The 19,395-nt window shown below is 49.2% G+C and overlaps 1 protein-coding gene across 1 annotated transcript in view; it reads left to right on the forward strand.

Moving 5' to 3' along the window:
- The window catches only part of VWF (von Willebrand factor), a 151,706-nt gene that overhangs the window by 82,337 nt on the left and 49,974 nt on the right, over nucleotides 1–19,395 (forward strand). Inside the window, exons 20-26 of the mRNA XM_028163508.2 lie at nucleotides 7,472–7,575; nucleotides 8,591–8,729; nucleotides 11,297–11,431; nucleotides 14,328–14,474; nucleotides 16,697–16,837; nucleotides 16,979–17,092; nucleotides 19,099–19,255. Coding sequence (XP_028019309.2) covers nucleotides 7,472–7,575; nucleotides 8,591–8,729; nucleotides 11,297–11,431; nucleotides 14,328–14,474; nucleotides 16,697–16,837; nucleotides 16,979–17,092; nucleotides 19,099–19,255 — 937 coding nt within the window. The remainder of the gene's footprint in view (nucleotides 1–7,471; nucleotides 7,576–8,590; nucleotides 8,730–11,296; nucleotides 11,432–14,327; nucleotides 14,475–16,696; nucleotides 16,838–16,978; nucleotides 17,093–19,098; nucleotides 19,256–19,395) is intronic.

Here is a 19,395-nt window from a genome sequence, read left to right on the forward strand (position 1 = left end):
TAATTTTCTTTTTTTGTAGTGTCTTTGTCTGGTTTTGGTATCAGGGTGATGGTGGCCTCATAGAATGAGTTTGGGAGAGTTCCTTCCTCTGCAATTTTTTGGAAGAGTTTGAGAAGGATGGGTGTTAGCTCTTCTCTAAATGTTTGATAGAATTCACCTGTGAAGCCATCTGGTCCTGGACTTTTGTTTGTTGGAAGATTTTTAATCACAGTTTCAATTTCATTACTTGTGATTGGTCTGTTGATATTTTCTGTTTCTTCCTGATTCAGTCTTGGAAGGTTATACCTTTCTAAGAATTTGTCCATTTCTTCCAGGTTGTCCATTTTATTGGCATAAAGTTGCTTGTAGTAGTCTCTTAGGATGTTTTGTATTTCTGCGGTGTCTGTTGTAACTTCTCCTTTTTCATTTCTGATTTTATTGATTTGAGTCCTCTCCCTCTTTTTCTTGATGAGTCTGGCTAATGGCTTATCAATTTTGTTTATCTTCTCAAAGAACCAACTTTTAGTTTTATTGATCTTTGCTATTGTTTTCTTTGTTTCTATTTCATTTATTTCTGCTCTGATCTTTATGATTTCTTTCCTTCTGCTAACTTTGGGTTTTGTTTGTTCTTCTTTCTCTAGTTTCTTTAGGTGTAAAGTTAGATTGTTTACTTGAGATTTTTCTTGTTTCTTTAGGTAGGCTTGTATAGCTATAAACTTCCCTCTTAGAACCGCTTTTGCTGCATCCCATAGGTTTTGGGTCGTCGTGTTTTCATTGTCATTTGTCTCTAGGTATTTTTTTATTTCCTGTTTGATTTCTTCAGTGATCTCTTGGTTATTTAGTAACGTATTGTTTAGCCTCCATGTGTTTGTCTTTTTTACGTTTTTTTCCCTGTAATTCATTTCTAATCTCATAGCGTTGTGGTCAGAAAAGATGCTTGATATGATTTCAATTTTCTTAAATTTACTGAGGCTTGATTTGTGACCCAAGATGTGATCTATCCTGGAGAATGTTCCGTGTGCACTTGAGAAGAACGTGTAATCTGCTGTTTTTGGATGGAATGTCCTATATATATCAATTAAATCTATCTGGTCTATTGTGTCATTTAAAGCTTCTGTTTCCTTATTTATTTTCATTTTGGATGATCTGTCCATTGGTGTAAGTGAGGTGTTAAAGTCCCCCACTATTATTGTGTTACTGTCGATTTCCTCTTTTATAGCTGTTAGCAGTTGCCTTATGTATTGAGGTGCTCCTATGTTGGGTGCATATATATTTATAATTGTTATATCTTCTTCTTGGATTGATCCCTGGATCATTATGTAGTGTCCTTCCTTGTCTCTTGTAACATTCTTTATTTTAAAGTCTATTTTATCTGATATGAGTATAGCTACTCCAGCTTTCTTTTGATTTCCATTTGCATGGAATATCTTTTTCCATCCCCTCACTTTCAGTCTGTATGTGTCCCTAGGTCTGAAGTGGGTCTCTTGTAGACAGCATATATATGGGTCTTGTTTTTGTATCCATTCAGCCAGTCTATGTCTTTTGGTTGGGGCATTTAATCCATTCACGTTTAAGGTAATTATCGATATGTATGTTCCTATGACCATTTTCTTAATTGTTTTGGGTTTGTTTTTGTAGGTCCTTTTCTTCTCTTGTGTTTCCCACTTAGAGAAGTTCCTTTAGCATTTGTTGTAGAGCTGGTTTGGTGGTGCTGAATTCTCTTAGCTTTTGCTTGTCTGTAAAGCTTTTGATTTCTCCATCAAATCTAAATGAGATCCTTGCTGGGTAGAGTAATCTTGGTTGTAGGTTCTTCCCTTTCATCACTTTAAGTATTTCATGCCACTCCCTTCTGGCTTGCAGAGTTTCTGCTGAGAAATCAGCTGTTAACCTTATGGGGGTTCTCTTGTATGTTATTTGTCGTTTTTCCCTTGCTGCTTTCAATAATTTTTCTTTGTCTTTAATTTTTGCCACTTTGATTACTATGTGTCTCGGCGTGTTTCTCCTTGGGTTTATTCTGTATGGGACTCTCTGCGCTTCCTGGACTTGGGTGGCTATTTCCTTTCCCATGTTAGGGAAGTTTTCGATTATAATCTCTTCAAATATTTTCTCTGGTCCTTTCTCTCTCTCTTCTCCTTCTGGGACCCCTATAATGCGAATGTTGTTGCGTTTAATGTTGTCCCAGAGGTCTCTTAGGCTGTCTTCATTTCTTTTTATTCTTTTTTCTTTAGTCTGTTCCGCAGCAGTGAATTCCACCATTCTGTCTTCCAGGTCACTTATCCGTTCTTCTGCCTCAGTTATTCTGCTATTGATTCCTTCTAGTGTAGTTTTCATTTCAGTTATTGTATTGGTCATCTCTGTTTGTTTGTTCTTTAATTCTTCTAGGTCTTTGTTAATCATTTCTTGCATCTTCTCAATCTTTGCCTCCATTCTTATTCCGAGGTCCTGGATCATCTTCACTATCATTATTCTGAATTCTTTTTCTGGAAGGTTGCCTATCTCCACTTCATTTAGTTGTTTTTCTGGGGTTTTTTCTTGTTCCTTCATCTGGTACATAGCCCTCTGCCTTTTCATCTTCTCTGTCTTTCTGTAACTGTGGTTTTTGGTCCACAGGCTGCAGGATTGTAGTTTTTCTTGCTTCTGTTGTCTGCCCTCTGGTGGTTGAGGCTATCTAAGAGGCTTGATGGGAGGCTCTGGTGGTGGGTAGAGATGACTCTGGACCAAAGCTTTTGTAAATATAACAGAAGTGAATTATCAGAAAAATGAAACAAAAGGCAATGACATACAAACACGAGTAACAGACAGGATATATTGCACATGATTTTCTAAACACCTACTACCCTCCAGGCTGCACTCACGTCCTCACAGACCTGCACTGGTCCTGAGGACCACCCCCCCTCTTTGCAGTTTGTTCCGGGCCTGGTACCCGCTCAGATCAGAGGCTTTCTGCTTCACTCTATCTGCTCCTGACCCTGGTGCCAAGGTCTCCTTGCATGGGACCAGGAGTGGGGATGCTTTCTGACCACCCTGATGGATGGCTGGTGCAGAAGCTGCCCCGAGCTTCCAGGCTTGAATCTGGGCTCCTGACGTTTACTTCAACAGAGTGGCAAGCCACTTAACATCTTTGTGTCTGTATTTTTCTCACCTGTAAAATTGGGTCAGAAGGGTTCTTGAGAGGATTGGAGGTGACAGTGGTGGGTACATGGAAGTCGCTTCGTAAGTGGTGGTTTAATGACCGCGGTTACAAGAAGTTCATGGAGGAAAAGCATGAACCATATTATGGACAGAGATGCTATAGGAAATTAGTGCACACTGGGGAGCAATTTTTTGGACCTCAGGATCCACATGTAAGACCCACTAGATCAATAAAATGAAGGGGTTGCCCTAGAAAATTTCCCAAGTCTTTTTCCATGGTTAAAAAATCCTTGAATGCACTTCCTGCCTTTAAATTAGACTATTACCTGCTTCCACCACGAGGTGGCAGCAAAGCACAACCCACCGTCCGGCTCACTCCGTCCCAGTCGGGGCTGTAATTGTCTCCAGGCAGAGCCAGGAGCCCTAAAGACTCACGCTTTCATCTTTCCCCCACCCTCCCGCCGCCCCCCACCCCAACCCCGAGGACACAGAAGGAGACCGAGGAGAGAAAGGACACAGAACCATTCAAGGCTACATAACTGTGTAGTGGAAATCCCGGCCTCCTGACTCCCAGTGTAGTACCCCTGTCTGGGAGATGCTCACTTATGCTCTGAAGTCCAGTGGTCACATTTTCCAAACTGGTACCCAGTTCTGCTGGTACTGGAAAAGCTCTCAGCAGCTGAGACATGTGTTCATTTCCCTGGTCCTTTGAGGCCCAGTTTTCTCACTGGCCCACTATGAAGCCTGAAAAGACTTTGGCGCTGCTATTTGGGTTTTTTTGTTTGTTTTTTTTTTAAATTAATTTTTATTGGAGTCTAGTTGATTTACAATGTTGTGTTAGTTTCAGGTGTACAGCAAAGCGAATCAGTTATACATACACATATATCCCCTCTTTTTTAGATTCTATTCCCATATAGGTCATTACAGAGTATTGAATAGAGTTCCCTGTGCTATACAGCAGGTTCTTATTAGTTATCTATTTTATATATAGTAGTGTGTATATGTCAATCTCAATTTCCCAATTTATCCCTCCCCCCCTTTCCCCTTTGGTTGGTGCTGCTTTTTGAAAGCTAGAGCTTGGGCTCAGGGACCCATCCAGAGAGGGCCTCTCATGTGTGCACTGTAAATCCTACGAGATGTAATTCTAAAAGGCCCGGGAAAGCCCTCCTGTCTCAAAGATATCTCCTAAACTTCCTATGATTTGTCACCTAATCAGGTTTACTGAAATATAATAGGTATGAATTTAGTTTGGTTAATAAAAAACAACTTTAAAAAAGCTTACCTTATAAATCCTCATAGGAAGTCATTTACACTTTAGCATGAGTTATTTCATCAGATTCTTTCCTCTAGCAAACATCTAGTTGAAGGCAGCTGCCATTGAGCTGGAAGTATTGGTGGGGAGAACAGAGGACAGCTGGAAGGCAAAAAAAGATTCTGGAGAATGGGTCAGTATGGCGGGGTGAAGATGGGGCCTTTTCAGAGAAGAGCAACAACGCCAATTTTTTTCTACTTCATAATTTTTCTTGGGAGCTGATCAAGACCCAGGACTGTGTTCTCAGCACGAGCCTTTCTTACTCAAGGTGTCATGAGCTGATGAACAATGGCGACAGCTATTTCTGCCTGTTTTCTTCTGAAGTCCTTGAAGGACATTCGTCAACTTTTGTCAACTTTATCTTATTATCCTTCTGGTGTCCTAAAGGGAAAAACACTAGGCAGGAATGGTTCTCTTCTTTTTAAACATGAAGTTTAAGTAAGTGACTTGCACGAAATTCACTTCGGGGCTGCTGTACTGGCCCACCCTACACGTGGACCCATTCTCATCTCCATCCCATCCATCTCCTGCATGTGTCTTTATCTTTCTATCTCTGTGGATACTTTAGCGCTTTAGGACTCTGGGTGCTTTTGGCTAGGCTGGTGATACTTGATCTTCTGTCCCAAGTCGGGAGCCTCCTGCTGAGAAACCTCTTCTCTCACTTTAAGGCTCCACTTTGCTTCCTCCAGCTCTGACCTAGGTCTAAACCTATGCCCCTGTCCTCATTTGATACCAAGGTCCTATTTTAATATCATAATCCATCAATTAGTCATCTCCTTTCACTAAAATAAGCAGGGCAGAGAGGAGCCATGTGGTTTGTCAGTGAGAGCTCGGAAGGAGGTGACAGTATTATCTCATGGCCAAGCTGGGATTTGAGTTTTCTGTCCCTTGGAGGCGGGCCGGGCTCCCTGGGACTCACCCCTGGCCCAGGTGAGGGGTAACCTGGGCCCTGGGAGTGCAGGACTTTTTGTCAGTGGGTTGTCCACCCTGGAGAGTGGTAAAAACATCCAGCACGCAGACCAAGAGGCCTGGGAGCCCTCCCCGCAGCCTGCTTCCGCTCAGGGGAGGTGAGCAGGGCCGCTTTCTGGAATCCATCCTGCATCGCTTCGCCTCACATAATGTGTCCCGTAACGAGGCTCCTTGTCTGGTTGGTCTCCATTAACTGCAGGAGCCGGGGCTGGCGAGCAGGTCGGGGGTCCCCAGGGAGGCCACGGTCATTCCCAGAGTAGCCACGAGGTGGCGGGTCTGGGACTTACATCAAAGATGACAAGCTTGGGGGATGCGGGGGTGAAGCCTGATGGCAAGGCCTTTGAAGACGGGGGTGGAGGGACGTTCCCCATCCTCCCTGTTCCCACCAGGCTGCCATCCTCCCTACTGGGTGCCTAAGCTCGATGTCTGCCGAGGACATTGCGGCCCCTGGAGGTAAGAGCCACCTAAAGCGTGGTCCCCCTGCATCTTCCTCACTCTAGCTCTCATCCTGCCCCTTCCCCTAGGCCCCGGGGACTCGGGAACACTCCAGAGGCTGCGTGAAGCTGGTGGCTGAGTTGTGGAGGTTCTTCTTCCCACCCCTTCCGACACACACACACACACACACACACACACACACACGCACATGCACCCACACATACACATACACATGCATGCACACACACGCAAGCTCACACCCACAAACACATGCATGCAAATACACATGCACACACACACTTGCATGCACACATATACATATGCACACACATGATTTTAGTCTGTGATCCTTGACATGAAAGCCCTTTGTTCAGCCCAAGACTGCTCTGTCCCAGGGCTTTGTCTGGCTCTAGGCCCAGGGAACCCAGGCTTGTTTGCGGAGTGACGGGATCACACAGGTGCTAAGGCACCCAGACCAGCAGCTTCTCACCCCTCAGGTGGCTCTGGAACCAGAGTGCCGTGGTCCCTTCACCCAGGGTCACGCAGAGCCAGCATCCAGGGCTGCCTCCTAGGGTTGGGACAGAAGCAGATCTACGTGTGGGATCAGAGTGGGTTTGGCCAGCTCTCCCTAAGGTCACTGGGGCCAGCGGGTCTTCATTCTTTTCCTCTGGCCCCGACACCCCTGAGGAGTATAACCTGTCCCATAGTTACTGCTTCGCTGGTGGGGGGGTGGGGAAGGAGCGCAGGCCCCGTGAGGGTGTGTTGGGCCGTCAGGGGACTGGGTGACAAGGGTGCACGTGGGGCTTGAAAACCCTCAGCCTCTGGTTCTGGTCCCTCCCTGCCTGTGGCCACTATTCAGCTTTCACCTCTAGGGCATTAAGTGCATTGTTCACTAATTAATTCATTTTATTAAATACATTATCCATTTTCTTCAACTACAAAACATAGTAGATGCTCAATGAAGAACATTCAGAAAAAAAATTTAAAAGCCAAAAAAGAAAATAAGATTCCCTTATCCTAGCTCATCAGAGGCAACTTCTACACTTCCCAAGCCCTTTGGAGGCAACTTATATATTTCCTTCAAGACTTTTTTTTTTTTTTTTTGAAATATATGCATATATATATTCATCATTGGGACCATATGTGTATACGGTTTTTTTCTCCCTTGTTTTAGAAATTAACAGCATAAGTAGTTCTCAAAACTTTTCAGATTTTAATGCGCTCCACAGGACACCATCACCTGGAGATTCCTTAATGGGTTTAATCATTTTCCTATTGTTGAACACTTGGTTGCTTCCATTTTTTTTTTTTTTTGGAATGATAAATAATTGTACATTAATTTTTGCCTATAACTCTATTACCTTTGGAGAAGTCCTCTGGAGGAATTACTGGGTCTAAGGAGATGCATGTCTCAAGGGCTTCTGACATGTGCTATCGGAGTCTCCACCAGGTCCCAGGGCTCCTGCCCCTGCAGTGTATGAGGGCGGAGGGGGTCAGAGTGTCTTCAGCTGAGCCAGGGGGACCCGTGTAGACAAGAGCCGGGATTCCAGCCCCAGCCTGGGTGTGGGCTCCCTGGGCCGCCTCTGGCCGCGGCTGTTGGATCACTCGTTACGGCCCCAAGACTCTTGGATTGCTTTCCCTTAGGTCCGGCAGGAGAACAGGTGTGTGGCCCTGGAAAGGTGTCCCTGCTTCCACCAGGGCAGAGAGTACAGCCCCGGAGAGACGGTGAAGGTGGACTGCAACACTTGGTGAGGCCGGGAAGGGTTCCAGGGACGCTGGGGACGGGGGACGGGGTGCTCTGGCACTTGCTCGCCTCCCACCCGTGGTAACGTGGTTGCTCCTTTCCTTTTCTCTGTGCCTCTGTTTCTCCATCTGTCAAATGGGAGACTTTATCGTCCCGTGTACTCACCCCACGGGGACACTTTCTGGACAGCAGTGTTTCCTGGGGAAGATAAGGGCCATATCCGTCACTGCATGTGTGACCAAGCTATTCCCAGGGCATGGGATCGGGGGTACTTCTCTGGCCTTGTCCTGTCCCCCAGCCATATTGCAAGTGTGCTTGCCGGGAAAGAGACCGTCCTTCACACAACCCCGGGCTCTGCTCACTCACCGTGCCTTTCTTTGGGGCAGTGCACAACTTTAGGGAAGGGCTACGGGGACAGGCAGGAAGGGGCTTAGTGTCTGGGGTCTGAGGTCTAAGCTTTCCACCGCTGCCACCCCTGTCGGGCTTCCTGATGTCGGCTCTGTTACTGGGCGGAGGGATGGGGCCATAGGGCAGCCGGCAAGTCGCTGTGGGTTTACACACATTGCTGCCCACCCTCTCCTGGCAGAAGCTCACAGCTGGTCACCGTTTCCCCAGCTCAGAATTTTCCTGCCATTCTGGACGTGTGTCCCCTTAGCCTCAGAGGGGCTATCGGCCTCAGTGTCTTTTCTGTAGAGACCCTGTGGCCCCTCCCAGGTGATGTCCTGGGAGGCTGGGCTTTGGCACGTCCGGAGCAGGTGGTGACAGAGTGTCCCCGGGTCACCTCGGCCAACCAGGGCCCTTCTTTGCCTTGTGACGGGGGGTCAGTGTGGCTTCCCTCTCCTCCTGGGCCCCGTGCTCTAAAAATGTGTGGGTTCGTGATGGCGGGGCCCTGTGAGGTCCGATCCACAGGCTGCAGACCACCCTCCCAACGCTTCCTGAGGCCTCCTGGAGGGTGGGTGGCGTCCCTGCGGTCCCGACGCCCGAGGGCCCCGCCCTCACCCCCCTCATCCTGTTCCCAGTGTCTGTCGGGACCGGAAGTGGAACTGCACGGACCACGTGTGCGATGCCACGTGCTCTGCCCTGGGCCTGGCTCACTACCTCACCTTTGACGGGCTCAAGTACCTGTTCCCCGGGGAGTGCCAGTACGTCCTGGCACAGGTGAGAGCAGGGGTCGGGGGGCGGGTGTGCTCCCAGGCCGGATGCCACCGTTCTGTCGGTGGAAACAGCTCTGGGGGCTGGTTTCTACGGGGGTGATTTTCCAGCCCCTGGAGAGGCAGGACCTCGAGACTCGAGTGACTGCTGGGTTCCTCCCGCTCGCCTGCACGCCTCCCAGGACGGGACGGAAGCTCATTCGTTGACTGGCCTTGGTGTGGGGCAGGCTCCCATCCGGCCCAGTCCCAGCACAGTGGAATGAGAGGAAGGCTCGCGTTCCTTCTGGCAGACACGGCCTCAGTCAGGGGACCAGTGGGGAGTGGAGGCCCAGCGCCCTTCCTGCCAGCCCCCTTGGGCAGTGAACCGCCCACTCAGGGAAGGTTGAGATGACCCCTGGAGTTTGGTTCCCGCCCTGTGATCCTATTCTATTTTACTCTGTTCTAGTCTATTCTTTTTTTTTTTTTTTTTTGCCGCACCTCGAGGCTTGTGGGATCTTAGTTCCCCAACCAGGGATTGAACCCGGGCCCTCGGCAGTGAGAGCGCAGGGTCCCAACCGCTGGACCGCCGGGGAAGTCCCCATTCCATTCCATCACATTCTCCACCGTTTTCATTTCTAACCTCTGCAGCTCAGAACGGGGAGGGGGCGAGGGGGTGTGGGTACAGAAGGTCCCGCTGCCCGGCAGGCCGAGGAGCAGCCTGGGGGAATCCTAGCTGCTGAGTGAAGGCTGCTTGGCCCCCTTTCCCGCCCACGGATTCCTGCAAGTTCCTCTTGCTGGGTGATACCGACGCGGGTGAACAAGGAGGGCTGAGCACTTTGTCCTCGAGGCGGCTGGCCTCTGCGCAGCTTAAACAAGCGTGGTCTCTCCGTCTCCACTCTCGGGAGCGGCAGGGGAGGGGGCTCGGTGTGGGCTGCAGGGAGGACCACAGACCCCAGGGAGCCTCAGCCCCAGAGACAGAGCTGCAGGGCCCGGGAGTCAGGCAACGAGGGCAGGGGCACCAAGCATGACGCCTGCCCAGCGCACGGGGAGCGAGCCCCCCGCCTCTGGCCCGCGCCCCAGGCTGGCCCCAGAGAGGTGGGCGGCGTGCTGGGGAGACGGGCCTGCACCGCATGAAATGCTTTTACCCACACCCAGGACCCCTCTAGGGCTTTCCCACACATCGTCTGTGGAAGCCCGTCTTTCTGTTATCTGTCTGCCTCCCAGCCTTGGTAGCAAAAGATGGGGTGACACCAGCTCTGGGGCTCCACTCCCCAGCCAGGTTCAGATCTGAGCACCCAGAAGACATGACATTTCAGCGCAACGAGAGGGGCCGGTCAGACCTACCGCCCCAGCTCTTCCTGCCTAGGAGAAGCTGGCCAGGTGGGCCAGTCGGAGCCCCTCCGAGTCGTGCCCCTCGTGGGGCTGCTTTTCCTGCCCCACCGCCAGTGCCGTTGTCCCCTCTGATACTTTGTCCGGGGTCCCCCTCCCTTTCCTCCCTTCCTCCTTTGGGAGGTGTTATCAGGACTTAACTCTTTCTCCTTCAGAAAACTCTCAGCTGGTGACAAAGCACTTGTACCTTCGTTCCCTCTTTTAACTTTCACAGTCCCATTAACCCAACACAAACCCGTTGAACCTAACATTCCTATTAACCCAACACAAACTCATTAACCTAACAGCCCCGTTAACCCAAGACGAACCCGTTTAACCCACCAATCCCATCAAGTTGGCGGATCCCATCTTACAGAGGGACGCATCATGTGTGGGGAATGTGTGTATGTGTGAGTGTATGTGTATGTGTCTATGTGTGTGCATGCATGTCTGTTATATATGTGTGTGTGTGGTATGCATGTATGTGTGTGTATGTGTCTTTGTGTGTATATGAATGTGTGTCTCTGTACGTGTGCCTCTGTGTGTGTGTGTGTGTGTGTGTGTGTGTGTGTATGAGGGTCACAGAGGTAAGTGACTTACTCAGTATTACCCAGTAAGTGGCAGAAACAAGGCCCACCCCTAGCTTTTCTGTGTTGGGTGTATTTTTTCCCATCCCATCACAGGAATAGCCACCATGGGAGATGTTTGCCGGAAACGTGTCCGCTTTTGCTTCTTTCCTATGCGATTCCCCAGCAAGGACCAGCACTCCCGCACGCTCTATTCCCTGCTGGGGTGAAGCTCAGGTCCGGCAGTCTTTGGTTACAGTTCTGGGCCAGCAGTCCAGAGGGACTCCACCGGAACTTAGGGCTGCCACGTGCCGCGTGGCTGGGCTGTGCTGGTTCCCCGGCTGAGGCTGGACTAACAGGCTCAGGGGAGCTGTAGGCTGACGGGTCCACGCTCCTTCTCCCTGTGTCCCTCCTTCTCTCCCTCCCACCCCTCACCCCCCCACCTGACTGTAGGCACCTGGTTCATAGGTGATGGCTGAGGATGACACACCTGTGAGTGTCCTCCGTCTCTGTCTGTCTGTCTCTCTCTCACACACACACGTGGACACGGCAACCTCCTGGAACACATCCTTCAAAGGCCTGAGGTGATGGGACGCCAGTCTGTGATCTGGGGAGGAGTAGCAGGGATAGTGTTTCTATCCTGACACCTGTCTTTCCCCAGGATTACTGTGACAGTAACCCTGGGACCTTCCGGATCCTGGTGGGGAACGAGGGGTGCAGCTACCCCTCCCTGAAATGCAGGAAGCGCGTCACCATCCTAGTGGACGGAGGAGAGATTGAGCTGTTTGATGGGGAGGTAAGTGTGGGCTCATCCCTTCACCCTCACGCCCCTCCGTCGGCTGATGAAGAGCACATGCTGAGTGTTCGTCCAGAACGTGTGTGGGTGGGACGTCGTGCAGCCAGTGGAGAGATACAGTAGTGCTGTATCCTCTGACCTTGCCTCGTCCTGTGAGGGGGGCAGGTGGCACATGGTGACAGATGACACGATCCATTTTAGTGGAAGGAAGTGCAGACACATATGTGGAGAAGGGTGTGTAACCATATCTGCACCAGCGTCGGGAGAGCCAGGGCTGACCTCCGGAGGCGCGGGGAGATGGGAGGGCGGGAGGACTTTCATATAGGAATACGTATATACACACACATATATACATATGTATTATATACACACTATATATACAAATATACACACACACACGAGTATATTATACATACACACATATACACACATATACATGTATATTATATACCCAGTTATATATATTATATATACAAATGTACACACATACATGTATATTATACATGCAAATATATCACACACACATATACATATATATTATAGCCCACATATATATATTATATATACAAATGTATACACACATATATACATATATATTATATACCCACATATATATATAAATATAATGTATACAAATGTATGCACACATATGTACACATACATTATAAATGCAAATATGTTATACACAATACACACATATACATATATATTAAATCCCACATATGTGTTATATATACAAATGTATACACACATATACACGTATATTATGCATACAAGTATACACACAAATACATATGTATTATATACCCACAGTTTTATGTATTATATATATGAATGTACACACGTACACATATATTATACATACAAATATACACATATATACCCACAGTTATATGTATTATATATACAAATGTATACACACATATATGCACATATACTATACATACAAATATACACATGTGTACATAATATACAGATTATATCCCACATTTACATATATATACAAATATATACACGCATATACACACATATATAGTATATACCCACATATATATTATATACAAATGGAGACACACATATACCCACTTGTATACATATATTATTTGCAGAAATATATACACACATATACATACATATATACACATATATATATATACAAGTATATACACACTTATACATACAAATATATATACACATGCATATATAAATATATATTTTGGGAGGTGATGGTGTTTGGGGGGATTTTTACCTTCTTTTATGTTTTTCGGTTCTTTGCACATAAAATCTTTTCTAAAGAGCTCAAAGTGCACAGACTCAGGCCCTGTGTGCTAAGAGCTCATGGAGTGGCTCTCAGAAGTCTACCCGAGAACCACCCAGGAGACCTTGTTTAAGACACCAACCTTCGGGTCCACCCTGAGGTCCTGGCTCAGGTCTGGGTGGGACCCAGGAACCTGTGTCTGAAGTGGCGGGGGTCCCTGGAGCACAGCTGTGCTGGGCTGGCCACATCGGTACCTGGGAGTCCTGGGTCTGGGCTCACCCCTTCCCCGTATCTTCATTTTGTTCCGTGGCCTCAGCCCGCATCCTGCCTACTGGCAAATACCCACCGCTGATACCAGGGGATGGGAGGTGAATTCTCCTCCCTTAGAGAAGATAGCTGTGGAGCAAGCAGGACCTGTTGACTTGGGTCAGCCGTGTCCATTTCAGGGACAGTTCTACTTAGGACAGATGACAGTGGTGACATAGAGTGGGAGGCTCTGCCTGTGGTGTGTCCCCAGGGAGAGGACCTTGGCAAAGGGGTGACAAGTTCTTAGCGTCAGCCTCAGTCTTATGGGTTAGATGGTCAGCCAAGTACCGTGAAACGGGTGGGGGGCGGGGGGCTCGGCATCGGCAGCGAGTCAGCCGAGTCAAGGGCTCAGGTCCTTTGGGGGCTGAAGTCTGGGATTCCTGCTTCCAGGGCCGAGCTTCCCCATCTCCCTGTTCAGCTCTGACTCCTGCTGACGGCAACTCGAGTGGGAGACGGGAGGAAAGGGGAGAATCTAGTGCTCGTTTTAATAAAGGGGTGGTTTTTTTTTTTTTAATAAGCCAATAAGGGATTTTATTTTATTTTATTAATTTATTTTTTTAACATCTTTATTGGAGTATAATTGCTTTACAATGGTGTGTTAGTTGCTGCTGTATCACAAAGTGAATCAGCTATACGTATACATACATACCCATATCTCCTCCCTCTTGCGTCTCCTTCCCACCCTCCTTATCCCACCCCTCTAGGTGGTCACAGAGCACCAAGCTGATCTCCCTGTGCTATGCAGCTGCTTCCCACTAGCTATCTCTTTTGCATTTGGTAGTATATATAAGTCCATGCCACTCTCTCACTTCGTCCCAGCTTACACTTACCCCTCCCCGTGTCCTCAAGTCCATTCTCTATGTCTGCGTCTTTATTCCTGCCCTGCCCCTAGGTTCATCAGTACCATTTTTCTAGATTCCATATACATGCGTTAGCATACGGTATTTGTTTTTCTCTTTCTGACTTACTTCACTCTGTATGACAGTCTCTAGGTCCGTTTTAAATCGGTTGCCTAGAGGTGCTTAAAATCATCACCACATTAAAAGCCTCTTTAGGGGACCACGTGTATTTAATGATCAAGTGTCCAAAAAATTTTTTTCATGACGTGGTAGGTGATCTTCTGCCAGTAGGTTTCATTGTATTTTTAATCTCGTAATTACGATTTTGCTGCCACCTCTTTATCCTAGGATTCTTGGAGAGAGGTAGGCAAGATGGACGCAGCTCTGGCCGAACGGGGCAAATGACCAGCGGCTCTGGAGGGCCGCGGGGCAGGGGGGAGCCGGGCCTTACACCTGACCATCACTGTCCTGGTCTCACTGCGTCCTCCCTCAGGTGAGCGTGAAGAGGTCCATGAAGGATGAGACTGACTTTGAGGTGGTGGAGTCCGGCCTGTACATCACCGTGCTGCTGGGCAAGGCCCTCTCCGTGGTCTGGGACCGCCACCTGGGTATCTCCGTGTTCCTGAAGCAGACTTACCAGGTGGGTGGCCCTTCTCCGCTTCCTGCTCGTCCTGTCTGTTTGCATCTTCAGCTTCCTGAGCAGCAGCCCGCGGCCCCTGCCTGCCGTCTTGGGGGAGGGGAGGTGGTCACCTAGTCCGGCCTCCCTCCCGATGCAAATAAGACTCAAGTGTTAGAGTTTGCCTTGGCTGTTTCCCGAGACAGGCTGCCTCTGAGAAGGATGGAGGGCTCCCGGACCCTGCAAACAGTCCCTTGACTGGCCTTGCTAGGCAAGCAGTTTATATCCACAGAGGAAGGAAAGAAAAGATTGGGCAAGAGCTATTCTTAAGGTTTCTTAACCTCAAGAGGCAAACGGTCATGCGTGATGTTATTATAACTCCGCAGAGCGTTCCGGGTGCGCCCTCCCACGGGGCCACAGGCCAGCACCGGCCGATGCCTGCGGTGAAGCTGCATGTCACCTGCTCTGGGGAAAGCTGCTTGCAGTATCTGCCCAGGTTCCGAGGGTTTGCTGGGACTTCACTTTCTCTAACTGGCATGAATGTGACAAGTGCTCTGGCTGCCCTGGTGGCAGGACCGACCTTCCCAGCAACTGTTCTAGGCACTGTGGACACAGCAGGGAAAGAACTATATATAACTGTGTGTATATATATATATATATATATATATATATATATATATATATATATATATATAGTTGTCATATATATATGTATCTCAATTTTGTATCAGTTTCCTATTGCTGCTATAACAAATTACGACAAACTTAGTGGCTTAAAAAAGCAACACAAATAGATTATCTTCTGGTTCTGGAGGTCCAAAGTATAAAATTGGTCGGCAGGGCTGCATTCCTTCTGGTGGCTTTAGGGGAAAAATCTGTCTTCTTGCCTTTCCTAGCTTCTGGGGCTGCCCGCATCCCTTGGCTGGGGTCCCATCCTCCATCGTCAAAGCCAACAGCATAGCATCTTCCACTCTCTCTGCTTCTCTCTGTCACATCACATTTCTCGCTCTGACTTCTGTGCCCCTTATAAGACCCTGTGATTACACTGAGCCCACCTAGATGATCCAGGACAATCTTCCCATCTCAGGATCCTTAATGCAATCACACCTGCAAAGTTCCTTTTGCCGTGTGTGGTAACATATTCCCGCTTCTGGGGATGAGAACGTGGCTATCTTTGCGGGCACCATGGTTTTGTCTACAACAACCTCGGTGGAGATCATATTCTAGTGGGGATATTGTGTGTTTTAGATTGGTTGGTCTGATGAGACCTGTCTCAAAGGGTGTGAGTGGAGTCTTTGTGGAAGGGAGGGAGGGAGCCCTGTAAATATCCTGACTCAAGAATTCAGGCAGATGGAGTAGCAGGTGCCAGGGCCCTAAGGTGGACGGCGTTTGTGTTTGGACACGGAGGCCAGGGCGGCTGGAGAGGAGGGGCTTGGGGTGACTGGTAGTTAACAAGGGCAGGGACGGGGCAGGGGCCATGCCATGGGGGCTGTTGGGCCATGTAAAGATCTTTGTCCTTTTGTCCATGTTTCCCAGCAAAATGGAATAAGTCACATCTCTTTGTCCCGAGGCAGGGCTCCAAATTTGTTCTAAGAGCATGGCATCTTTTCTTTTCCAGGCCAAATAGTTCCGGTTTTGTCCATGGTTCTTATGTGATGGTTTCCACCCAATCATTCATTAGTTGGTCAGGACTTGTGTCCTGCAGCCCATGATAGGTGAACATGGAATTGAGTAAGATATTATGTCAGCCCTGGTGGCATTGAGTGCTGGTCAGCCTGCTCTGAACAGGCTGCAGTTGTTTAGGTAAGGGACTCACCTGTCCACGGTCAAGTAGGACGAGAACGTTCCCTCCTCAGACTTCTTACACTCTCATTGGTGTAATGCTGGACCAGCTCCTCTTCTGCTCAGACCCTTACTGGGGAAGCTGATGGTTTATACTGCAGACGCCAGGGCCCAGGCAGCCGAGTTGGCCATCCAAGGGACATGGGCGGGCCGCCTCTCTTTGTGAATGACCTTGGTTTCCTTAACCTTAACATGAGGTCAGTGTGGAAGCCGGGAAAAGGCCTTGGCAAGGTCAAGACTTTGCTGATCACCCTGGTCTCCTTCTGCGTCTCCCTCCCTGTCCCCTCCCATCCTCCTCTTCCTCAGGCGAGCCTGCCTCCCATGCTGCCTGGAACCCTCGCTTTCCTGACTCAGCGAGTTTGCTCTGAGGTTTGCAAAGCTTATGCTCCCAACTGGTCCCCCAGGAGCGGGTGTGTGGCCTGTGTGGGAATTTTGACGGCATCCAGAACAACGACCTCACCAGCAGTAGCCTCCAAGTGGAGGAAGACCCCGTGGACTTTGGGAATTCCTGGAAAGTGAGCCCGCGGTGCGCCGACACCCAGAAAGTAGGTCGGGGTTGCGGTGTGGACCGTGGGCGGTGGGTGCTATGGCCTGTGGTGGGGGCAGAGCTCGGGGAGAGGGCCTCTTGGAGCCCTTCCGGGTTGACTCTTCCGGGTCCATCTGTGTACTCCTGCCCGGTTCCCCAGGTGCCACCGGACCCATCCCCTGCCACCTGCCACAACAACGTCATGAAGCAGACGATGGTGGATTCCTCCTGCAGTGTCCTGACCAGCGACATTTTCCAGGAGTGCAACAGGCTGGTGAGGGTGGCGGGGCCCCTGGGGGCAGGCACTTCTAGCTGTGGATGCTTCCAGGCGCCTCAGAAATCGTCTGCAGCTGCTCCCCTCTCTTGGCTTCAGGCTGGGGCACAGAAAGAATAATTGAGGGTGTGTGAGGAGAGCAATGCCCGGCAGATCATTTTTCTTCGGTGCAGTACCTGGTTCTCTGGGCTTCCAACGCTGCTGCTCTTCCAGCCTCAGTCTTAGGGTTTGTCGCCCACAGATTATCTTGTCTCCAACATTAGAGCGGGAGTTTCCTTCTCCCATCCCCACCGTGTCTCTGGCCCCGGGCACCCCGCCGCTGCCCCCGTTCCCAGGTCTTGTCTCGCGGAAACTCTTTTCTGGTCTTAAAGCCAGAATTTGAGCCCACATTTTATGGCTTCTTTTTGTGTCTTTTGTTGTTGTTGTTTAATTTTTATTTTATATTGGAATATAGTTGATTAACAATGCTGTGTTTCAGATGTACAGCAAAGGGATTCAGTTATACATACACATGTGTCTGTTCTTTTTCAAATTCTTTTCGCATTTAGGTTATTACAGAGTATTGAGCAGAGTTCCCTGTGCTATACACTAGGTCCTTGTTGGTTATCTATTTTATTTTATTTAAAAAAATTTTTTATTGGGGTATAGTTGATTTACAATGCTGTGTTAGTTTCTGCTGTACAGCAAAGTGAATCAGTTATACCTATACATATATCCACTTTTTTTTTAGATTCTTTTCCCATATAGGTCATTACAGAGTATTGAGCAGAGTTCCCTGTGCTATACACTAGGTCCTTGTTGGTTATCTATTTTATTTAAAAAAATTTTATTGGAGTATAGTTGACTTACAGTGTTGTGTTAGTTTCTGCTGTACAGCAAAATGAATCAGTTGTACCTATACATATATCCACTCTTTTTTTTTAGATTCTATTCCCATATAGGCCATTACAGACTATTGAGTACAGTTCCCTGTGCTCTACAGCAGGTTCTTTTTGTGTCTTTGTCTCACGTGGTGATGAGGAATTCCCCGAACAAGTTTCAGTGCAATTTTCTCTCTGTCTCTGTGTGAACGTATATACGCACACCTGTGTATGTGTGGGTACGTGTGTGTATATATGTACATACACACACGCACACACACAGCCAGGTACACACGCTGCTCCGTGACACCTCCCTCGTGGGGGTGACTGGTTGAACACCTGTGTCTCAGCTCTTTCTGTCCATCCAGTGATTTTTAATCCCTCAGGACCCGAAGGATGCTTAGGATCCCCTGGTTTGGTGGAGACCCGAGGCACCTGGGCTGGAAGGGCGGAGACAGTGAGAGGGTCAGGGAAACCAGGGCTGTTGGGCACAGTGACCGGCTTAACGTCCGAATTCATTCTCACCACAACTGCCCTGAACAAGGGTGTTGGGGGCACGTCTGGGGCAGCCGAAGGTGAGAGGTGGTTCCTGAGATTGAACATGGACCGAGGGTGGGCTTCCCCTCCGGGGAGATTGAGGGTCGGAGTTCAGGAGCACCAGGCCGGCCACGGTCCAGCACGCTAACCTGTAGCATCTCAGCAAGACAGTGTGAGTGGTCCTGATGTGTTTCCTCAGTCTCTTTGCTGAGTGGAGGCCAGGAAAGAGTGTGTGTGTGTGTGTGTGTGTGTGGTGTTTGTGTAAAACACGCAGACACCCAAGAGGGTGGGAGTGGCTTATGGCGATGGATGGATGGCTGAGCAGGTACGCGGACAGACGGACAGAAAGGAATGTTCTTCTGAAAAATTCTCAGACACATCTCTGCTAGGAGAGGCTGGCAGGGTTGCTTTTTTCCCCTTTTCTTGCTGGACTCCACATAAGAACGTAGGATTTCTGCCTTTTTACCCATTCCCTCCTTGGGACCATTGCCTCACATCTTTCCTTCTGCCCGGAGCCCCTGCCCCTCCTCTGACCACTGGAACATTCACGCCCAGACCAAGAGCCAGAGTCCCCAAGTGCAGCCCAGGCCACCTGTGTCTCCCTTGCAGGTGGACCCCGAGCCGTACCTGGATGCTTGCATCTACGACACCTGCTCCTGCGAATCCATCGGGGACTGTGCCTGCTTCTGCGACATCGTCGCCGCCTACGCCCACGTGTGTGCCCGGCACGGCGAGGTGGTGGCCTGGAGGACGGCCGCGTCGTGCCGTGAGTCCTGCTGCCCCTCGTGGTCCCAGACATGCCCCTCCCCCCTCACGCATCTAGACCTTGGGACCTCGGGGGGTGAGGAAGGACACCTTGGTGGGGCAGAAGACAGAGACCCATGCGGGGGTGATGGCCGAGGCTGA

This window comes from Balaenoptera acutorostrata, chromosome 11 (genome assembly GCF_949987535.1).
Source record: "Balaenoptera acutorostrata chromosome 11, mBalAcu1.1, whole genome shotgun sequence".
Classification (NCBI taxonomy): Eukaryota; Metazoa; Chordata; class Mammalia; order Artiodactyla; family Balaenopteridae; genus Balaenoptera; species Balaenoptera acutorostrata.